General features: G+C 35.2%; 1 protein-coding gene across 1 annotated transcript in view; it reads right to left on the reverse strand.

Moving 5' to 3' along the window:
- GLRA3 (glycine receptor alpha 3) overlaps positions 1–23,265 on the reverse strand; it is a 177,251-nt gene that overhangs the window by 24,360 nt on the left and 129,626 nt on the right. The window contains 2 exon segments of the mRNA XM_046657295.1: positions 12,858–13,072; positions 17,739–17,876. Of these exon segments, the coding sequence (XP_046513251.1) occupies positions 12,858–13,072; positions 17,739–17,876 (353 nt within the window).

Genomic DNA, 23,265 nt, shown 5'->3' on the forward strand with positions numbered 1-23,265 from the left:
ACTTGGACTTCCCAGGCTCAGAACTGTGAGAAATAAATTTCTGTTGTCTATAAGCCACCCAGTCTATGGTATTCTGTTATAGCAGCCTGACCTGACTAAGATAGCTACCAAGTTGCAAAGCTAGGATTTGAACACAACTAACCTAACTCCAGAGCCCATAAACTTAACCACTATCCTATATCACCTAGTTATTAGGCCTCTTCTATTTAAGCTACCACTGCAAGTTAACAACTGTGAACACACTGAGTAGGAATAACCCTCTGTATTTTAATAGTCCAGCTTAATATTAGCTTTTATCTAATAGTTAGAAGTGAAGTCAGTACACAAAATACATATTGTAAGGTCCTCTGTATTTGCTGGTTCTGACCTTAAAATCTGACAACCAACATCATAGCAGACAAGGTAGAAAAGGAGATGTGAGCACTATATTTACCACATAAAAACAAATTAGTTGCTCTGGGGAAGCGAAATAGATCAGGGAAACATTTTATCCTCTGAAACATAATGAAGTCCCCTCAACAGCATTCTTACATTAATTATAATGAAGTGTTCTGAGAGCTAGGAGACCATCGCCTACTTGCCATGTGATAATCTAGGAGGAGACCGGCTTGACAAATTATCATTAGAGTCTGCAGAGATACTGCAAGGCCTTCTCTTTTCCATTCTAAAACATGTTTTATAATGTAGGGAAAGGAATATAAGCATCATATGTTCTGTAGACTTCTTATGTTATTTGTTTCCAGAAAAATTATGCCTTCATTCTACTTCACAGTGTTGTCATCAGAAAATAGAGAAAGTCTGCTTCCTGTGTCCAAATATTGGATTTTATCATTATTAATCATCCTGGTTGTAATGACTAGAATCAAGTCCCCTGGGCTCTGGGAAGCAGTTATGTTCGAGGAGCTTGCCTAAGCGTGGATTTCATTACATCTACCCTTCCAAAGATACAAGGGATTGGGCATAAGGAGGATTCAAGCTAGGATATAATACAGTAACAAACAATCCCCACATCTTGCTGTCTTAAAACAACAAACGACACTCTAGGTCCACTCTGAGCTGAATGGTGACTCGGGACTAGTGTTGTTATTGTCATCCTCACTGTGACCTCAGCTGATGGGGCAATCACCATCTGGAACACTGGCAGTGACCACAGCAGAGGAAAATCAGGGCACTGATGTTTGGTAATAAATACTCCAGGCCATAAATGGCACAGGTCACTGTACTCAAAACTCATTAGCCAGAACTACTCACAGTCAGCCTGACAACAAGAGAAGTGAGAGGTACAACCCCATCATGTACCTGAAAGGGAGAAAAGGCCACATGAGTGGCAAAGGGAGTGGGGTGGAGAAATTTCTACTATTTGTATTTCTGAAACAAAAACAAGGATCCCTACGAGTACAGGATTGAGGACAAGTGTGGATTATGACCTGGTCATTATATGATATCTTGAACAGAAAAGGGGAGCAGCTTTGTTAAAGAGCACAATTCACTGCTTAATAGAAAGGAGCTGTAATTCATTAGAGTGTGACATAGAAAAAGAAACCTCCCCTAAGCTTTAGCCCAAAATTTCCTCAAACTATAGTGTCAGGTCAGAGTTCATTGAAATGAGTCATAAAGGGGGTAGAAGAAATAGAGTCCAAGTAGTGCTCTGAAGCACTATCTTAATCTAGGACAGAAAATAGATTATCTAGATGGCAGAGAGTAAAGACAGGCAAGGCTGCAAGCCAAATTCAGGCATGGGAATGAGTTTGCTTGCACCGCACAGTGTCTCAAAAAAGAAAAGAGTATGCTTCTAACTTTGGAATGTACCTCAACAGTTAACCATAGGACTCATCCCCAGCCCTTATTATTATACCAGACTACTTTGTTCCTTTGTTTATGTATATGCCCTCTGAAGCCATTTGATTTTGTACTCTCCGATTCAGAGGAATAGATGGGTTGCATATATCTCAGGTAATCCTTCATAAATAAATTCATTTTTATGCTAGCTTTTGGTAAGATTATTCAGTAGCAACAATTTTAGATTACATTCTTTTACAAGTACATTGGGTGAATTATATTATAAGTATGACATTGTACACTATACTTGAGAGGCCCGACAACATATATGCCCTTATCTTACTCCTCACAGAAGTGGTCAAAAGGATTGCCTCAGGACCAATACTGTCCTATCCTACAGCTCATAAATGTCAGTGCATTCATGAGTAAATATTCATTAGATTGTAACCCAGACTACCAAATCATAACAAATTATACTTACTAAATTATAAATTATAACCCAGACTACTATTAATCAACAGTTTCTAGAGATAGAAATTTATAATGCATTTAAAAGCAGCACAGCTTTTAAGAATAAGAAATTGATTAAACCAGGACCTGGAGTTTGAATCACAAAATCTCATGCAAATTGACATGTACCCACTCTACATGGTTAATTTTCCAGGAACCACTTGAGAGTTAATATTTTGTTAATTCTTTTCTCAATCCAAATTTGCTTTTTGTTTGAAAAAGGCATAACAAAACATTACAGTGTATGGCTTTTGATAGCTTAAATAGCCCTTTGAATAGAGTGATTCGTTTTGCCTTGAGTGAGTCAATCCTACAAGATTCTCCCAGTTCCTTAGAATTGTCAAACTGTGATGAGTAATTCCAGCTGTAGAACAAGCATCTGACTCAAGCGTACAGCTAAACACTTTTTCTTTGAGATATGCTGGAAAGTTTTCTGCTCGTGTCATGGCTTTTTTCTGGGGAATTTATTTAATATCACATTGCCTATTTGCTAATCTTTGGTTTTACGGAATCCAAATTGTAGTACACTTCACCCTACACTTCTCCCTAGTGTCAAACCTGAACAAAATTTTGCATTTTGTAATGTTTATAGGCAAAAGGAATATTAGTCTCAAAATCATTTTGAGCTTCGTTTTAGACCTAAAGCTGGAGAGAGAATGGAATAAGAACAAAGGAAAAGAATAAACAATGTTTTAGAAACAGGTGTGGAAGTGGGATGAAGCTCATACTGAAACAGTGAAAGGAATTCTCTGGAGGACTGTTTTCTTGGGGCACTAGCAATGAATCACACAGCACGGGATTCTGTGAGCTCTGACAGTGGTCATCCTGGAGGGCAACTCACAGCAGCAGAGTCCACTGATGTCACATTCATACTGATTATCATCCCCATAACTCTTAGTAAATGAATGATGCTTTGAACACAATGTTTCTTTTTCATATAAAGGTTTTTATTGTAAGAGATGAAATTTAACAGAGAATCGTGATAGCAGAGCTGCATTATTTCAAAAGGAATGAACTTGACCAATTCCTCCCATCACTAGATAGGAAACGTGCAATCAGAAAGGCTAAGGGATTTTGAAAGGTCATCCAGTTACCTCTGACTTCACCTTCAGTTATGGGAGTTTTACCATCGTCTCTTCTACAGGACATGACTCTTATGTGAAACACTTATATGAAACTGTAAAATGTAGACGTCATTGGAAATGCTTCTTAGGTGCACGCTGTTGGCTACCAGCATTTCTTAGTATATTAGCTTTTTGGACCTGCTCAGTTAAAGTTGAGTTATGGTTGTGACTTCCTCTCCTCTGCAGTTTTATACTGGAGATTTTGCATTTCTACAACATCATCTTTTTTGTAACCATATACCTTCCTATACCCTTTTTTCCTAACATCTAAGACCTTCATTTATAACTTCAAACAGGAATTATGAAGACAGATAAAGCCTGTAAGGTGTTTTTCAACACTGACTTTAGGACCAAATTCTTTATTCCACTGGTGAAAGGGGAGGTTTATGTCTGTTTTTGTCAGTCAAGAGGGTTGTGGAATGATTCTACAACATATGTGAATGCGGTAAAGGGAGTTTAAGATACTATTTAGATAGAATTGTCTCAAAGTTGCATACACATCTTTAGTTTTTAAATTCAGTTTGATGCCAAAGCCATTGTATTATGTCATTTCAAAAAAAGTTTACACTTGGTGTTTTGATCATATACTTTTTCCTAATTGTGCCATCAGACTTAAGAATTTATGCAGTGGCTGTCTCTATGTCAACTAGAAAGGATATGTTTGATAATTGTTAATTTTCAGCTTAATAAGATCTAGTAAGTCTAGTAAATGTAAGTTTTAAGATCAAATGTAGAACCAGAGATATTTATCAATTTCTATTGTTCTTATTATAGGACCTACCTATGTTTAGGTATTTTCTATTTACAGATATTAGATAAACGACTAATAAAATTGGATGACATTCACATGCATTACATTTTGTGATTTTTAATAAAAAGGGTATGAATAAATAATTGTTTTCTTTTTGTGCCTTTTTTTCTCTCTTTTCCCTAAGAGAACATAATATGGAACCAAATTATTTGTATGTTCAATGAAATTTTTTAAGACTAAATTAAATATATTTCTCATGTCACATATTGTACTATAAAGTTAAATTTGCTTGTTAAATATATTGTTACATTAATAAAGTAAAAATGAACCCACTTGCATTATATTTGTACTGAACTTTATTAAAGTAATTCGAGTTAACTGTATCTTGAATAGACACTAAAATCTTATATTTAAATGGTGAGGACCAAAACATTACTGATAGTAATAATTATTAATTGCTATATTAATAGAAAAACCTGATTATTATATAATCCTCTTTCCCTCATTTACATTACTGCTAACATTTACAATTTATTCTCTTTTAAAACTTCAAGCTGTGTTTTAAAGAAGAATGAAAACATATTTTTTGAGAAGAATGAGAACTGATTAGATGAGAACATGACAATGAATGCAAATCCTTCATTTTTCTTTCTATTCCTTGTGTTTTTCGTGTAATGCCACATAGATCTTTGCATGCCCACATAATCATGGTATCTAAATAAAAACATACAGTTCAATTTTTATTTCTAATAGTTGTAACCACTTCTACAGTTGGTGTCTTTATGAAGAATAAAAACTTGATAAGAAAGCTATCTTTGTTATATTTTCTAAGAACCACTATTTTTATTATACTATATGGTATATATGTATATATATACTATATTTAAATACTTTTTCATTAGTTTGGTGATTCTCAGAGGAAAAATATGGTTCTGCCTAAGTAGAGTAATTCAATTGAGTTTTTACATTCTCTTTAGGCAGAGGTAAAAAAAATGACATACTCTTGCTTTTCAAGTTAAGACTATGTACTAAGTAAATGTTTAAAAGCTCACATTGTCTTTAAATATGAGCATACTATTTACTCAATAGATACATATTATGTAGTGATTTAGGCTCTGAGGACAGAAATACATAAAAGACAGTTTGTCCTCCCAGAAAGCTACTTCTGGTGGGTTTCACAGACAAATAAATGAGGGAAAAAAATGAGAGGAAATTGTTTAGGATAAACAGCTTTTAGTGCAGGATTTGCAATTTTCATAGGCTATAGGCTTCCGAGCTATTGTGAAATATTTCATTGATTATCCACCTTTGACATTTCAAATATTTCTTACTTTTTAATGATTAGTAGCTCTGTTCTAAATGAGATGGCCATAGTGGTGGGGGCAGAGTGAGAGAAATCCACATAGAATCTTCCAAGGATTTCTCCTTCTTTCCTCTCTTTATCCTTTCTTCCCCTCCTGTTTTCTTTAATATGTACTAATATGGCAGAGACCAGTCTAAGAAAGAAGACAGAAAGTTTTAGCAAATCCTTGTCTCTGAAGTAGATAAGATTATTTGTTGACAATCCCTTTTTTCCTCCTTTTTCTCCAAGGCCTTCCTGTGGGTGGAGTATACTCCCTACCCATCCTTGACTTTGGGTTTGGCTAGGAGACTAGTATGACCAATGCAATGAGAACAGAAGTGACTGTGTGCCAGTTCTGGGCAAAAACTTTGCATGTTTCTGCTCGCCTTCTTGCTTTCCTGCACTACCCATGGAAAGAGCATGCTACCGGTAGCTGTAGTCACAAAGTGGGGAGACACAGGCAACAGACCTGGACCGACTCTGCAGCCTAGATCCAAGCCCAACCTACGTCAGCCAATCTCTGGTAAGCCCAGAAGAAGCAGAGGCAATTCAAAGGCCTCTGAGTAAGAACAAATGTGGTAAACCACTGAGATTCAGGGATTGTTATACAGAATAATTGCAACCCAACTGCATTCAAACAGTCCTTACAGCCCCATGAATCTCCCGATATATTGTGTTAAGAGCTAGGGTTTTAATGAATTTGGAATCCAGAGAGGTTCCCTCACTTCTGCCAAGTTTATTTCTGGCTGGGTGAATGTGTGTGTGTGCGCATGCATGTCTGTTTAACATGCTAAGTTCAAAGGTCTCTGATGTGATAATAAGTTTGAAGCTCATTTTTTAAAAGGTAAACCAGTGTGTACATGGTGATCCTTGTGTACGTCTGCAGGTGATACAAAACAGAAAACATGCACCAAAGCTTGTCCTTATGAAACAGAACTAAAAAAAAAAGGAGGGGAGTAGGTCTCTAACAGGGAATGATTAATCTTTAGAAGTGGAAAAGAAAGGGCAAGGTGTATGTAATATTGCTGTATATCCAAGGTATTCCCAGAGTTCCCTAATATGGATTCTTTCTAGAACCTGTAGTTTCCAAATTAAAATTTCATTTTGTCCCTTCTACTGATTTTCTCTATTCCTACCCATTCCAGACTTAATCAAAAATATAATTCCCTTGGTGCCAAGATCTTAATTAGGTATTAATGCAAATCAAATATATACTCAAAAATAATTGGACGACTATTACTATCCTCTCTTTTACCCCTGTTAAAACCTAATTCTCCCAAGAAGGATTGCTTTTCCACCTGTAAAAAAAAAAATCACAAAATGTGATCTCAAAGAGTTCGGGAGAAAAGATTTAGGGTGAGTGGGTCTTGCCCTTAACTAAACTGTCTAACCTAGTCTGTCTATAGGGGAGAGATGGTCCTGGAGGAGGAAAAGACAGAGGAGGCTTTGAATACTTATGTCTTTTTCCAGTAGGAAGAGGAGGGGCGGCCACAAATACATCTTTTCCCTTCTTTTCGGTCTTTCTGTTATTCTTAGAAAACTCATCTCTGGTCTGCTTCCCTATCCATCTATAGTTTACTCTCTGAGGTCTGAGGCTTAGGTGTCCCTGGTCAGAACTTTGGAAGTTCTGACTTTTTCACAGTTCCACATGGTTGTCTTATAAACATCTCAAAGTTAACTCACTCAACCACAGATCAGTTATCTCTCTCAAACTCCCCCATGAGTAACTGTCACCACTACTTGCCCAGTTTCTCACTCTAATGCCACCCTTGACTCCTGCCTTTCCTGTAATCCTCAACGTCCAGTTCGTAAGCAAATCCTGTCTATTTCACCTCCAAACACATTATTCCCCAAAACATCTACCTCTTTCTTAATCCATCTGCTACTTTCCACCTCTGCTACTACCAAGCCAGCCAGACCATCATCTGCGCTGGACAATAGTTTCCCTGGTAGTATCTCTGCTTCCACTTGTATCTCTTCTATCTGATCTTCACATGGAGGTAAGAGTGATCACTCCTCTTATTAAAATCCTTCCAAAATCCACCCAAAATAAAACTAATCCTTAGCAAAGTCTATAAAACTCTCCATGATATGGCTCCATGATCACTGCCATTTTTTCTCACTCATTCTCCTCCAAGCACACAGTGTTAGGAAGTGTTCCTAAAGTTATACAACTTTGAAAAATTGCTGGCAATAGAATGTGTTGTCACCCTCTTCTGGCCTCCTGATGCAGGCACTGCAGAAATGTCAAATATCTCCAAGTTCCAAGAAATAATCGCCTGACTCTTTCTGCTTTGAGCTCTGACATGCTTGATTTATCAAGACACTGTAGAGGCAAATGCAACAGAAAATATCAGAGAGGAATCTCAGCTCACTTCTCAAGGTGCTAGTTAAGGGATATTCTTTGAGACTTTTTACCCTGAGTCTTAATTGCTGATTTCCAAGCTCCTTTTTATCCTACAAAAGATGTCCTTGGACAGAGTCTGGACAAAACACTCTGCAATTATCATAAATTAATGATTTATTGTTTCTCCCTCCTATGTCTGATAATCTTATTGCTCTCCTGAATTTTTGCTTTCATACTTCTTAGATTTTACCAACAGGAGAATGGTGAATGTTTCAGTGCCAAGACTTTCAAGCATCTCAGGGTTCTTTTGTGAGGATGAGAATAGCAGATCTTAAGGTGCATGGTTTCAGGCGTCTGTTCCTAAATGCAAGTGTGAGCCCTTGCTGCTTCTTTCTAGCCCCCCAAAATCACAGAATTAGAATTGCATTTTTCAAGAGATTTTCTACTCTTTTGAATGATCTCATCCAATAGGTTAATTCTTATTGTTTATCCTAAGACTTCAGCATTTGCCTTCCTGAATTCTACTGTGCATAATGGAATATGCTCAACTTCCCATTGCTTTAGTATCACAAAGCCTAAGATGATACAGTCACCTTGTCTTAAGATATCACTTTGCTGGGATTGGCCCAGTGGTCTAGTGGTTAAGTTTGCGTACTCTGCTTCAATGGCCCAGGGTTCACAGTTTCGGATCCTGGCCCTGGACCTAGCGCTGCTCGTCAAGTCACTCTGTGGCAGCATCCCACATGAAATAGAAGAAGATTGGCACAGATATTAGCTGATGGCCAATCTTCCTTACAAAAAAAAAGAGAAAAAGATCCCACTTTACTAATCAATTCCTTTTTGCGGGTCAGAATCAAATCTATCACATCTCCAGTGGTCATTGTCTCTACAATCTGAGAGATGCAGAGGTTTTGTATACATTTACGTGTATAATTGAACTCATGACTGAAAATTCATTTCTTCCTTGAAATCATGGTGAAATTAATGCCTTTTAAAAAATCTTTCCTATTTCCTGAAAAAAAGTATGAAGTCATCCCAGACCTTTCTTTCCTTTTAAAAAATAACTTATGTCCCTATTCTCATTTTTAATTTATTGCTTTCTTTTTTCTGCTTCCTACATTCAGATCTCCACGTTCTCCCAATTCTGCCTTAATCGCTGCATCTAAATGCCTTTGTGCTGTGCCTCACAGAAGCTGTGGCATCCTGAAATGGAGCATTTTGAACTCTTCTTTCTGGTTGACAACTTAGAGAGTGAATGAGATTTCACTTCTGTTTAGCTCATGAGGAAAATCAATGAACAAATATCTTCTCCCATTCAGTACGTTGCCTTTTTGTTTTGTTGATGATTTTCTTTGTTATGCAGAAGGTTTTTAGTTTAATCTAGTCCCATTTGTTCATTTTTGCTTTTGTTCTCCTTGCCTGAGGAGACACATCCAAAAAATATTGCTAAGACCAATGTCAAAGAATTTACTGCCTATGTTTTCTTCTAGAGGTTTTATTGTTTCAAGTCTCACATTTAAGTCTTTAATTCATTTTTTAGTTCATTTTTGTATATGTTGTAAGAACGTGATCTACTTTCATTTTTTTCTGTGCAGCTGTCCAATTTTCCCAACACTATTTATTGAAGAGACTATCTTTTCCCCATTGTATATTCTTGCCTCCTTTGTTATAGATTAAGTCACCATATTTGTGTGGGTTTATTTCTGGGCTCTCTATTCTGTTCCATTGATCTATCTGTCTGTTTTTGTGTCAATGCCATACTGTTTTGAATACTATAGCTTTGTCATATAGTTTGGAATCAGGGAGTGTGATGCCTCCAGCATCATTCTTCTTTCTCAAGATTGCTTTGGCTGTTCAGAGTCTTTTGTGTTTCCATAAAAATTTTAAGATTATTTGTTTTAGTTCTGTGAAAATTGCATTGAATCTGTAGATTACTTTGAGTGGTATGGACATTTTAACAATATTAATTATTCTAATCCATGAGCACAGTATATCTTTCCATTTATTTGTGTCATCTTCAATTTCTTTCACCAGTGTCTTATAGCTTTCAGAGTACAGGTCTTTCACCTCCTTGGTTAAGTTAATTCCTAGGTATTTTATTCTTTGTGATGCAGTTGTAAACGGGATTGGTTTCTTAATTTCTCTTTCTGACAGTTTGTTATTAGTGTATACAAATGTAACAGATTTCTGTATATTAATTTCATATCCCTGAAACTTTACTGAATTCATTTATTAGCTCCAATATTTTTTTGATGAAGTCTTCATGGTTTTCTGTATATAGTATCATGTCATCTGCATATAGTGATAGTTTCACTTTTTCTTTTCCAATTTGGATGCCTTTTATTTTTCTTGTCTGATTGATGTGGCTAGGTCTTCAAATACTATGTTGAGTAAAAGTGGCAAGAGTGGGCATCCTTGTCTCTTTCTTGATCTTAGAGGAAAAGTTTTCAGCTTTTCACCATTGAGTATGATGTTAACTGTGGGTTTGTCATATATGGGCTTTATTATGTTGAGGTACATTTCCTTTATACCCACTTTGTCAAGAGTTTTTATCATAAATGGATATTGAATTTTCTCAGACACTTTTCTGCATCTATTTAGATGATCATTGTCCTTTTTTTAATGTGGTGCATCACACTGATTGATTTGCAGATGTTGAACTATCCTTGCATCCCTGGAATAAATCTCACTTGATCATGGTGTACAATCCTTTTAATGTATTGGTGGAGAAGATATTTGTAAGTGCTATATTTGATAAGGGGTTAGTATCCAAAATATATAAAGAATTCATACAACTCATTATCAAAAACACAAACAATTCAATTAAAAAGTGGCAGAGGACATTATTAGACATTTTTCCAAAGAAGGCATACGAATTGCCAACGGACATATGAAAAGATGTTTAATATCACTAATAATCAGGGAAATGCAAATCAAAACCAGAATGATATGGAAGCAACCTAAACGTCCATTGATAGATGAATGAATAAAGATGTGGTATATATATATATAAAGGAATATTTGTCACCTATAGAACAATGAAGTCTTGTCATTTGAGACAATGTGGATGGACCTAGAGAGTATTACACTATGAGAAATAAATCTGACAAAGACAAATACCACATAATTTCACTTATATGTGGAATCTAAGAAAACAAGGCAAGTGAGCAAAGAAAACAAAAGAGAAATTCACAAATACAGAGAACAAACTGGTGGTTGCTAGAAGGGAGGGGGTGGTGGGATGGGCGAAATAGGTGAGGGAGATTAAGAGATACAAACTTCTAGTCATAAAACAAAAACTTACAAGGATGCAACGTACAGTATATGGAATACAGTCAATAATACTGTGATAACTTTGTATGGTGGCAGATGGTAACTAGATATATTGTGGTGATAATTTCATAACATATTAAAATATTGAATCACTTTGTTGTACACCTGAAACTAATATAATGCTGTATGTTAATAAAAAAATTTAAATTAAAAAAACAAGGAATATAAACATTTTGTACCCCCTTGTTTGTTTAATAAATAACTGAATGATCAATGGAAAAAAAATCAATAAGTAACTGACAATTTCCTTTACAAATTGACTATGGGAACTCAACTGTTACTCAGAGCTCTTGAGACATCTGTACAGGTATAAATAAGCATTTAGACTTATTAGTTTAACCTTATAAGCAGATTTATTATTTTTACTTGCACAATATTTTATAAAACACTAGTTGATATGGCTCATTTTGAAAATAAAATTAAATGTTAATAAAAGTAAACCTTATTTTGAAAGACAACCATTAAATCTTAGCAAGACAGAGTAAGCACTGTTAAATACCAAGTTCTTCCTATATTAAGTAACATTTTTAATAATAAAATGTCCTGTCATCAACTTTTATTTATTTAGACATTTTAATCTAATAAATTGAATTACAGAATGAAGTTCATAGTAAAAGTTAAGGGAACCATGACAGCAGATTTATAATTTACTTGGCATGGCAGGTAGATAGCATCAAATGTACAAGAAAAGTTAATTCAATTTTATTACATTGAAGAATATCATTGTAATGAAAATAATAGTGAAGCTTGTTGGAAGCTAGACAGGATTATTTAATTTAGATAGTAGAAATTTCTTTCTTAGAAGTCATTTAGGAGAAGAAAATAATTTTCCTTAAGTCTTGTGAAGAAAAATATTGAGTTTTTACAAACCTCTTAGAGGGAACAGTTTTAGTTTAATTCTGACAGCTCAGCATGGACTAAAATCATGGTGTGAGATAAGTCTCCTTTTTATTGACCTATGGCTAATTAAAAGTTAGAGGAAAACAAACAAATAATAAATACTATATTTGGCCCAGGGTGCAGAACTGTGGGCACTCTCATGCGATATTTCTGGGAGTATAATTGCTATAAATCTCTTTGGAGAGAAATTGGCAATATATATCAGTATGTACAGCTATCGGTGCAGCAATTCCAGGTCTAAGAATTTATACTGAGAAAATAATGCAAAATATATGTACCGCTATATATATCTGTGCATGTATGTGTATATACACATGCATATATTCATGTACATAACGTTCATTACATAAATATTCACTAATGTGTTAGTCCTAATAGTAAGTAAATTATTATGGCACATCCATACAACGGAATTTTGAGATGCCATTTAAAGTTACCATATAGATTCAATGTACATACATGTTTGATATATTCCTAAATGTTTAAAAATCTATAAATAAAAAATTCTGTAGTATATTATTGATGTTTAAATAATTGAGGGTCATAACACAAACTGCAAATAAAAGACATTATTTGGTTGTAGAGTTATTTTCCTTCATCTATTTCTAAGTTTTACAAGTTTTCTGCCTTGATCATATATTACTTCAAAAATCAGTAATGAATAATAAATACTATTGGAAAAATCTGGCAAAAATTGGGAATGATATATATTATATATATATAAATAAATAGTTGTGCAAATATGTGTACATATACATTTAGTGCACTTACCTTTGGCAAGGAAGCTCGTGATCCTGAACTCTGTGTGGTCATGGTCAGCACAGTCGTTATTCCCAAAGCTACTCTGGCTGGAGCAGCATCCATATTGATCCAGAATGAAACCCAGGACAGAATAACGATCAGGAGGCTAGGAATGTACATCTGGATCAGATAGTATCCCATTTGTCGCTCAAGATGGAATCGCACTTCTATACATGTAAACTTTCCTAATTGATCGCAAAATAAATGCAGTAATTGGTAAAAACAGGTCTTTGTTATGGCATCAAATGTCACAATTTTGTTTTCATAATAATTTTGTCCTAAAATTTTCAATTATAACTAAATGAGATCCTAAATCATGTATGCAAATTGGTTTCTAAAAAATATTTTTTCATATTTTCCTGCTAGGATCTAGAAGCACGGTAATATAAGACTGCACTGTTTCAGAAAACAGTGTGTAATCTTATTACTTCACATTTGGTTAACACTTCATACTTGTTGAAGTACTTAAAAGCCTATTATTTCACTTTATTCTTGTCTGCTTGCATGAATGTCTCCTCTTGCCACTTCTATTAAAACTTATACTGAGAGATTCTAGCCAGGAGAATTAGGCAAACAATTAAATAAAAGTCGTTTAGAATTGAAAAGTAAGTAGCAAAACTCTCTCTATAAGCAGAAGACATTACCTTGTATATAGAAAACCCTTAAGAATTCACTAAAAATCTACTTAAATTGATGAGTTTAGCAAGGTTACAGGATACACTGTTGGTATACAAAAATCAATTGTGTTTCCATACACAAACAATAAATAATACAAAAGTTAAATTGAGAAAACAATTCCATTTGCAATAAACCAAGTAGAATAAAATATTCAGAAATAAATTTAATAAAAGAAGTGCAAGACTTTTACACTAAAAAATACAAAACAGTTAATAAAATTAAAGAAGATAGAAATAAATGAAAAGTCACTTCATAGTCATTAATCAGAAGACTTGATATGGTTACGATTGCAATCCTTCCCATATTGATCTACAGATTCATTGCAATCTCTATCAAAATTCCAACTGGTTTTTATGTAGAAATGGACAAGTTGATCCTAAAATTAGTATGGAAATGCCAGGGACCCCGAATAGCCAAAATAGTCTTGAGGGGAAAAAAAAAAACAAATTTAGTGAACACACACTTCCAAGTTTTAAGACTTGCTACAAATCTACAACAATCACAAAGTGTGGTACTGTCATAAGTATAGATATACGGATCAATGGAATAGAACTGAAAACCGGGAAATGATCACTTATGGACAATTGATTTTCAAGAAAGGGCTAAGACTATTCAACAGGGTCAGAATGGTCTCTTCAACAAATGGTTTGGGGAGAACTTTGTATTCACGTGCAAAAGACTGAATTTCTATCCCTATCTTATACTATACTCAAAATGGATCACAGATCTAAATGTAAGGGCTAAAACTATATAATTCTTAGGAGAAAACACAGGAGTAAATCTTTGCAACCTTGGATTAGGCAATGATTTCTTAAATACAATACCAAAATCACAAGCAACAAAAGAAAAAAATGATAAATTTGACTTCCTCAAAATTAAAAGCTTTGCTTGTCAAATGATACAGTTAGAAAAATGAAAATACAACCCATCAACTGAGAGAAAGTACATGCAAGTCAATAACAAAAAGACAACCCAGTTAGAAAATAGGCAAATGAATTGAATAAACATCTTTTTCCAAAAAAGATACCCAAATGTCAATAAGCACATGAAAAGATGCTCATCATTAGTTGTTAGGGAAATGCAAATCAAAACCATAATGAGATACCACTTCATACCCACTGGAATGGCTATAATAACAAAGACAGCTAGGACGTGGAGAAACTAGAATCCTCATTCATTGCTTGAGGGATTGTAAAATGTGCAATCACTTTGAAAAACAGTTTGGCAGTTCTTTAAAATGTTAAACATAGATTTACCATATGATCCAGCTTTCTACTACTAAAGATACACCCAAGAGATATGACATAAATCCACACAAAAACTCATATATGAGTGTTCATAGCAGCCTTATTCGTATCCAAAAGTTGGAAATATCCCAAATGTCTATCAACTGGTGAATGAATAAACAACATATGGTATATCCATATAAATAACTATTCAGCAATTAAAAGAAATGAAGTATTGAAACATGCTACCACAGGGATGAACCCCAAAAACATTATGCTAAGTGAAAGAAGCCAGTCACAAAGAACATACATGATTCCATTGACATGAAACATCCAGAGAATACAAATCTCTACAGACATAAAGTTGATTACTGGCTGCCTAAGGCTGTTGATTGGGGATGACTGCTAATGAATATAGGGTTTATATTTTCGCGTGACAACGTCCCAAAATTAGATTATAATGATGGTTGCATAACTCTGTAAACATACTAAAAAACATTGAACTGTATTGAACTGTGTAGCCGCCCCTGACACAGGAAGGGTTAATAATCACTGGAAAAAGCTTGCCAACAAACTGTGACCCGGAGGTGAGAAGGCCGGTTAGCCAATGACGGGTAAGACCCCCTGGGGGGCAACCTAAGCCAGGCGGCAGCCGCCCGGGGGCACAGATGGAGAAACGATATCGATATCGGGAGCAAGAGGGACGGTTGCCTAAGAGACCTTGCCTGCTCTGAGATAAAAATATAGGAGCACAGCAACAACATGATAATATCAAAACAGAGGCCAAGAGAGGGCTCCTTGAGAAATCACTAAGAATTCTTGGCATTCGCTAATTACTTCATCCAGAACACCTGTGTATGTTTAACAGATGTAAGCTATGTATATATTGAAACGCTGGTTATAATAAACTCAGAGTGGCCATCAGCCCTCTCCGCATCTATCCTGATGTGTACATTGGATTGCGACACCGACAAACTGTAGTAAGTAAATTATATTTTTAATTGTTAAAAAGCATTATTCACTGATAAGATGAATAAACTCTGAGAATCTGATGAATAACACAGTGACCACAGTTGATAACACTGCATTATATAACTGAAATTTGTTAAGAGAGTAGAACTTAAATATTCTCACACACACATAAAAAGGTAAATATGTGAGGTGATGGATGTGTTAACCTAATGTGGGGAATCCTTTCACGACGTATGTATATCAAATCATCGTGTTAGACACTTTAAATATCTTACAATTTTGTCAGTTATACCTCAATAAAGCTGGGAAGAAAAAAATCGTTCTTGCTGATATAGACCTAAAGGAAAATTGTCCTGTTTAGGGAAATCTGCTCCTCCCGCCACGGGGAGCAGGCTGTAATAGTCTCACAGGTACAGACAAGTTTTCCTTGTTCAAGGTGACTCTTTATTATTTTACTCAATAAATATTTATTGAGCACCTATGCACTTCAGCAGACCCCAGAAATATAGAAATAAAAAGAATAGACCTTTAGCTTTACAAATTTATGGTAATGAGGGAAACAGATAATACATAAGATATATTTAAATTAAAGATACAATTTCAGACAGTGAAAGCAGGAAGTGGAGGGGGGGATTTCAGTGTTTAACATGCGCCTGTTATGGAGAGTCATTTGAGGAGTTGGTATTTGCGCAGTGCTGAAGGCTGTGAGAGTATTAGGTTTGGGACAGTTTGGGCAAAGAGGCTCATGGACGGAAGGAAAAGCAAGTGCAAAGGCCTTGATGCAGGAATGTGTGTCATATATGAGAAAGCAAGCCACTGGCGCCAGCTTACGGTATAAGCGAGAGAGAGATACAGGAGGGTTTTGGAGAGATGCGCAAAGGACACCACCAAGGTTGTGGTACTTTGTTACAGCAGCCCTAGGAAACTAATTCACCAGCCTAAACCAACTTTACAGTCTTTTTAGCATTTCTCTAAAAGTTGCTTGTCGTTGGAACTGCCCCTAGAGAGTTGAGCAAGAACACTGATATTGACCTGCTCACCCTTTATCTTTGTGTTGAGATGTTAACTTTGAACTCCCTACTAGATTGGATACCACCCTCACTCTTGAGATAAGAAAGTGGCAGTTACTTTTTCACCAGATGTTGTGAATTGACTAAGGAGGCAAAAGAGATTAGAGATCTCGTATAATGAAAGTTCAGATAATAGTTCTGGAAAAAGCTGGGCCCAAGAGTCATCATAGTAACTGTAAAGAAATGATAAGAGCAGCAGCTGATGTTAGTGGGTGGCCATGCACTAACCACATTGGAGCGATTTCTCGACTGTGGTCAGTTTAACGGAATTTGTAAGAATAGGTCTGGCAGTTAAAATAGATATTATAGGAATAGCCCGTGCCAATGAAGAGAAGTGAATAGGTATCACGAATGTGCAAACATCACATTAAGTCTTTCAGTCCTTGGCGTTGATAACAATATCTGATAACTATTCTCAAAGGTAAAAGACTACTGTGTCAGTGTGAGTAGTAGGTGCTTAAATAACAATACCTTGAAATGCATGAAATAGTGGCCAAAAAATAAATTTAGGCAAATGAAGCCCTAAAAAAACAAAAGCAATTTTATTAGCAAACACAATGTTTACTGACCAAGAAGGATCAAAAGTACATATTATTGCTCACACAGAAACGAAAGGAACTTTTTTGAAATGTGATTACTATGCAACTATGGGCTTTTTTTGAAAAAAATTATTCAAATATAATTGAACACCAAGCATTTCTTTAGTCCCATGCAAATCAATTACATAACAATATGCAATGAGTCAAAGCATCCGTAGTTTCAAATGAATCCATGTTCTGCTCTATGACCATGAAAAACATTTATCTATAAATAGTTAAAATAATTAACCTAGCATCATAATTAAGAAACATCTGAATGTCATAAAACCACAAGTCATAGTGTGATGAAGAATACTCAACCCCTACCTGTGTTGTAATGTTTAGTGCAGTATCGTAAATCTTTCTCTTCTTTCAACAGAAACTGGGGTAAAGTGAGTCCTTCTGCCACTTGTACAGGTGCCTCATCTTGCCATTCAAAAATTAGGTCATTCATTGTGTACCCAACTAGGCAAAACATAACAAATATATTTACAGCATGAAAGGGCATTCAAAGAAATGAAATAATTTTTAAAAACCACTCGTATAGTTCACATAGAAGAGGAAGACCAAACAATGTTATCTTAATTCTATTGATTGAGCTATGCATTGCACTATTTCATCTCACAAACGTCTATTGAAGTCTATTCCTATGTAATATTTATCAAATAATATAAGAAAATGTAGCAGGCTAATAATAAGTATAACACAACATGTAGAACCCCTAAAGGACAAGCATATACATCCTTTCTTTGGGATAGGCAGCTACTGGATTAATTCAACAAATTCAACTCCATTAGATTTCCCCTCACTGTCTCTCAAATTTTTCAGGACTCTCTCAACAAAAACTGAAATTATCACTGGTTAGATAATGATCTAAACTAGAACATCTGTGAGGGGAAAGTATCAGAGCTGATGGATTTCTTGATTTAATCATTAACTGTTCTGTTTATAGTATGTGCTTCTTTGTTCCAAGTCCAAAAATGGATAAAATGATATTTTAGGTAGAAATGTCTGCTATTCAGGGAAAATCAGAGTGCAAAGAAAATCCACATGGAATAGCTTCTGGAGGAGAAAACTCTTGCACATACAATCAGTGAATTCAGGATGGAATAAACTAGTGTATTTTGTAATAAGTCAGCATCTTTTAGTAAATTAAAATTCCATATTTCTATAGGAAAGGTATCTAAGAAAAGCAGAATTTAATCTTTTCTTCCCTCTGAGTGAAAGCTGTTGAAACGCACACTTGAACTCTGCTGTAGAGAGGGAGTCAAAAGCGAATGGAACCAGTAGGGGAAGACTGTTGTTACAATGCACAACTATCACAGAGGTAGAAAGACGGAGGAAGTATGGTCTGGCATCTGAACTAAGTCAAGTGCACTGACCACTAAGTGAAGTGGTCAGATAAAAGAAGCTCTAGAAGCTCTAGGTCCATGAAGCAGCAAACAAGGGAAACTGTCCCAAATTCTCCAGCTGTTTATATTTTGGGGAAGAGGCTGTATGAGTGATTAGAAACAGCTGGTGAGGAGCAGGTTAGGCTGAACAGAGCCATGGATAGGGAAGGGAACTAGCAGTCACCCTTCCCCTTCCCACAATACCTGGAAAACAACCTCTCTGAAATAGCTGACTCTAGTCTAAGTGTGATAGTGACTAAAGCCAAAGGCACAACCGCACCCACCTGACCCTAGGGCATACCTAGCAACACTCATGCCACAGGCAATAGCGTGGTAGTAGCAAGAGCATCAGTGATTACAGAATCTCCTTAGACTGTCTGGGATTCTTCTGTCAAAGTTTTTGCAGCAGTACCCCATCAGTGGGATTGCTCATTATGGAGAAGCACTATTTGGTAAAAGTTGTAAAGTCATCCAGACTGAAGGGGGCACATCTGAATTATGGTTCCAGAACAGATATGGGAACCTACAAGGCTATCCTCTGGACTATTGGACTTAGCACAGCAAGGACTTATGCTTGACTTGCTTATGGTGAAATATATTTCATTGAACCATGAAATTAATGATTCGTTTGCTGATAATAGAAGGCTTTCGCTTTTATTTCTAAGTCCTTTGGTATATCCATTACAAATACTATTTTACCTAGAGAGAAAATAAATGTACATTTCTTGAGGATCAAAAGATAGTGAAATAGGTACCAATTCTTATTTGCTTCCAGGTGACACATGTACCCCAGTCTTCCATACTTGCAATCACTAAAGACAAAATATGTGAAATTTTGTTCCAATTTAGACAGATAAATGGAGAAATGAACCAAAACCTCATTTTGTCTTTACATTCTAAATTTTTCTTAGGATCTCCTGTGAAAAGAAACTAGCTCTCTCAAATTCCCTCAGAGACAAACTTTAGTAATCTCTAATGCAATCTGTAGGCAGCATATTTAGCTTGCTCTCAATCATCTACACTTACTGATTTAGTGTGGGCATTTCATAATCGAGCTATGTTAATTTGTTATGGTCCATAAAATATTTAAGTTTGAAATCAGAAGGAAAATAGTGAGAAGGCATGTTTAGGAGATAATTCTTTTATTCTGAGTAACTTACTGGATGTTCAAGGAAAATAACTAAATGATAATTTTGCCTCAATAAAACTTCAAATATAACAAAAAAATCTGTCCTCTTCTACACAGTTCTAAGTGTTTTAGCATCCTTATGCTTTTTGTTGGCAGACCTTTATACAAGTCTGAGAATGTTAAGAAGAACAGACTGGCTGATGAGATCAAGGTTGTGAGTTGAATTGCCTTATACCATAATTAGCTTCACAAAGCAAATATTTCATTCAGGGAACAAAGACATTAACCCTAACTTCAGCCAGCAATCTCATATGGTAGTTGCAATGAAACATGTAAACAAATGGCTCAATGCAACCAAACACTCTTTTCTTCAACAAGTGTATATTGAGCACTGATTGTGTGTAAGTCATCCTTCTGGGCTTCAGGGAATGTGAGGTGTTATTCCTGGGTAGAAAATAAGTGGCATGGGAAAAGTATAAAGTGCTATGTGCATTCAGAAGAGGGATCTATGATATCCACCTAGGCCTCATTTGAGTTGGACCTTAAAAAAAGGCAGGACTTTCTTTATATAAGAAATGTGAGAGAAGGTAAGGTATTCAGGCAAAGAAAATCATATACTTAGTGGAAAGAAACCGCAAACTCCTAAGGTTTATAATAGGAATAGCAATAACTTCATTTGTCTAGAGATAGTTTGCATGAAGGATCAGACAGAATGAAAAGATAAATTAATGAAAGATTGTGTAAAGCTTAAATTCCAGCTTGAAAAATTAGATTTTTTAAATTCCCTGTGGGCAATGGTAAGCAGTTGGAATCTTTTGAGTAGAGGAATGATGTGACAAAAATTGTGTTTTAGAAACATTACTCTATAGGATCCTTTCATGAGATTCATAAGGTCTAAACTGCTTTCATAACCATAAGACATTATTTGCCTTTTTCATTGTGTTGAGATTTCCCAGATGGTGAAACAAAATGATGGGTAAAACTTTTAGTGCTTTAGTATAGTTAAAGGCAGTGGCACCAAACTGTGCTGGTGGTTATTGTTTTCTCTACAGCCATATCTCAAAGTAAAAACAATGCCACTTTTATTTAAGAAAATCCTTGATCCTTGATGAAGCAGTAACAGTTATAATTTTATTAAGTTTTGACCCTTACATAAATTTCCTTTTAACATTCTGTGCGCTAAAATGGGGAATACATATAAAGCACTTCAGTTGCATCCCGTAATATGATGATTCTTTTAAGGAAAAGCACTGGTGTGATTGATTTGCAAATTAAACCAGCTGGTTTTTCTTGAAACACTATACCATTTTTACTTGAAAAACAAAAATGACTGGCAAACTGTGATTACTATGATTAGGTATATGGCAGACCGTTTTCTTTAAAATGAAGTGAATGAACCTATCATGTCAAGGGAAACAACTGACAGTATTTGTTGTCAATGATAGATTTTGAGCTAACAAGTCAACATTACAATTTTGGAAAAATTGTTTTCCCAATACTTAAAGATTTTTTGATTAGCTCAATGGTGATATTAACAAATGTGACCTTTCAATATTGTGCAATGACACGTGTCAATGTTTGGAAGATCTGAATAACTCATTATGCTAATATTTTCCAAATGACCAAAGCATGATGTTAAAATCATGTAAAGGTAAAAGATCCATTCAAAGTACAAATTAGACAAATGGATTTTAATTTATAAGAGTTTGAAGAATTTGTTGATATGGTTTCTAATTTCACATTGCAACTATACTTGAAGGAACTACCACCTTCATAAACTAAAGGGGATTTTTTTGCATATTACAGAATTTCTTTCTTTTTTAAGACTGAATATTATTCCATTGTATGTTCATACCACATTTTATTTATCCATTCTTCTGTCAATGTTGTTTCCACATCTTGGCTATTGTAAACAGTACTACAATGAACAGAGAAGTGCTAATATTTCTTCGAGATTCTGATTGCAATTCTTTTGAATAAATATCCAGAAGTGGGTAACAACCTGGATGAAACTTGAGGATACTATACTAAGTGAAATAAACCAAAGAAAGACAAATACTGTGTGATTTCAATATATGAGGGATCTAAAATAGTCAAATTCATGGAATCAAAGAATGGAATAGTGGTTGCCAGGGACTTGGAGAAGCACTAATCAATAGGCACAAAGTTTTAGTCAAACAAGATGAATAAGCTCTAGAGATCTGCTGTATGACACTGTACTTAGAGTCACCAATAATGTATTGTATACTTACGTTTGTTAAGAGTGTAGATCTCATGCTAAGTGTTCTTGCCACAATAAAATAAATTAATTTTTTTAAAAAAGGTTTATTTGCTTTCTTGAAAAGGCAAAGAAAAGAAGCTCTCATTCTTTTGCAATGGTCCATCAGGAATGTCAGTCAGAGGTAATATTCCAGTAGATCATTTTGTCAAAATAGGAAATTAGTTAAATATGTCTTTAAGGGGAAATAAGTTAAGTAAACTTTCAAAGTTTCAAGTCTAAGACACTGACAGGTAGCTATGCCACAGGTTTTGCTGATATGTCATGTCATTATAGTAGCCTTCTCTGACCATCTTAAAAAATACTTTCCCTTCAATCAGCCTACAGTGGGCCTTTCCTGTTTATTTTTTTCTGTAGAACTTATCTTTATCTGACATGCTATATATTCATCAAGTTTTTATTTTGTTTATTTTCTACATAGCCTCCTAGAACCTAAACTTCATAATATTTTCCAGTACCTAAAATAATATGTGGCATATAGCAGCTGCTTGAATATTTAAATTAGAAATAGAGAAGGGGAAACGAGGAAGATGTGTATGTGTGTGTGTGTGTGTTTGTTTTTGTATCTGATGAGCTTATTTTGGCACTGGGTTTAAGATTCTAGCAGGAGATGCAGGTGTTGATGCTAACAAGTCTGAACATTGACTCATATCTTGAAAATTGATGAAACCATGGACCTATACACTGAAAGTGAGATCAGGATTGAAGATAAAGGTTTGAGAGTCACCCATCTACAGATGATATTAAAATTATTGAATATCTGAGATTATCAAGAGAGATAATATATAGAGGAAGACAAAAGTTTTAGGAAGAATCTTAGAGAATACCTTGGAAAGAGAAAGGTGAAAGCAGAAAAGTAACAAACAAAACAGGGAATCCAAGAAGACACCTTTCAGTTAAGTGTAAGAATGTTCTAAAAGAATTGTGTGACAGCGGAATTGGTAAGGTACTAAGTTTTCCTCAAGTAGAAGCTAGGAAATCATTTGTCAGGAATGTTACAAGAGACAGTCATTGTATTAGTTAAAACAGATGAGCTCCAAAGCCTTTGCCAGCTCT

This window comes from Equus quagga, chromosome 3 (genome assembly GCF_021613505.1).
Source record: "Equus quagga isolate Etosha38 chromosome 3, UCLA_HA_Equagga_1.0, whole genome shotgun sequence".
In the NCBI taxonomy this organism is placed as follows: domain Eukaryota; kingdom Metazoa; phylum Chordata; class Mammalia; order Perissodactyla; family Equidae; genus Equus; species Equus quagga.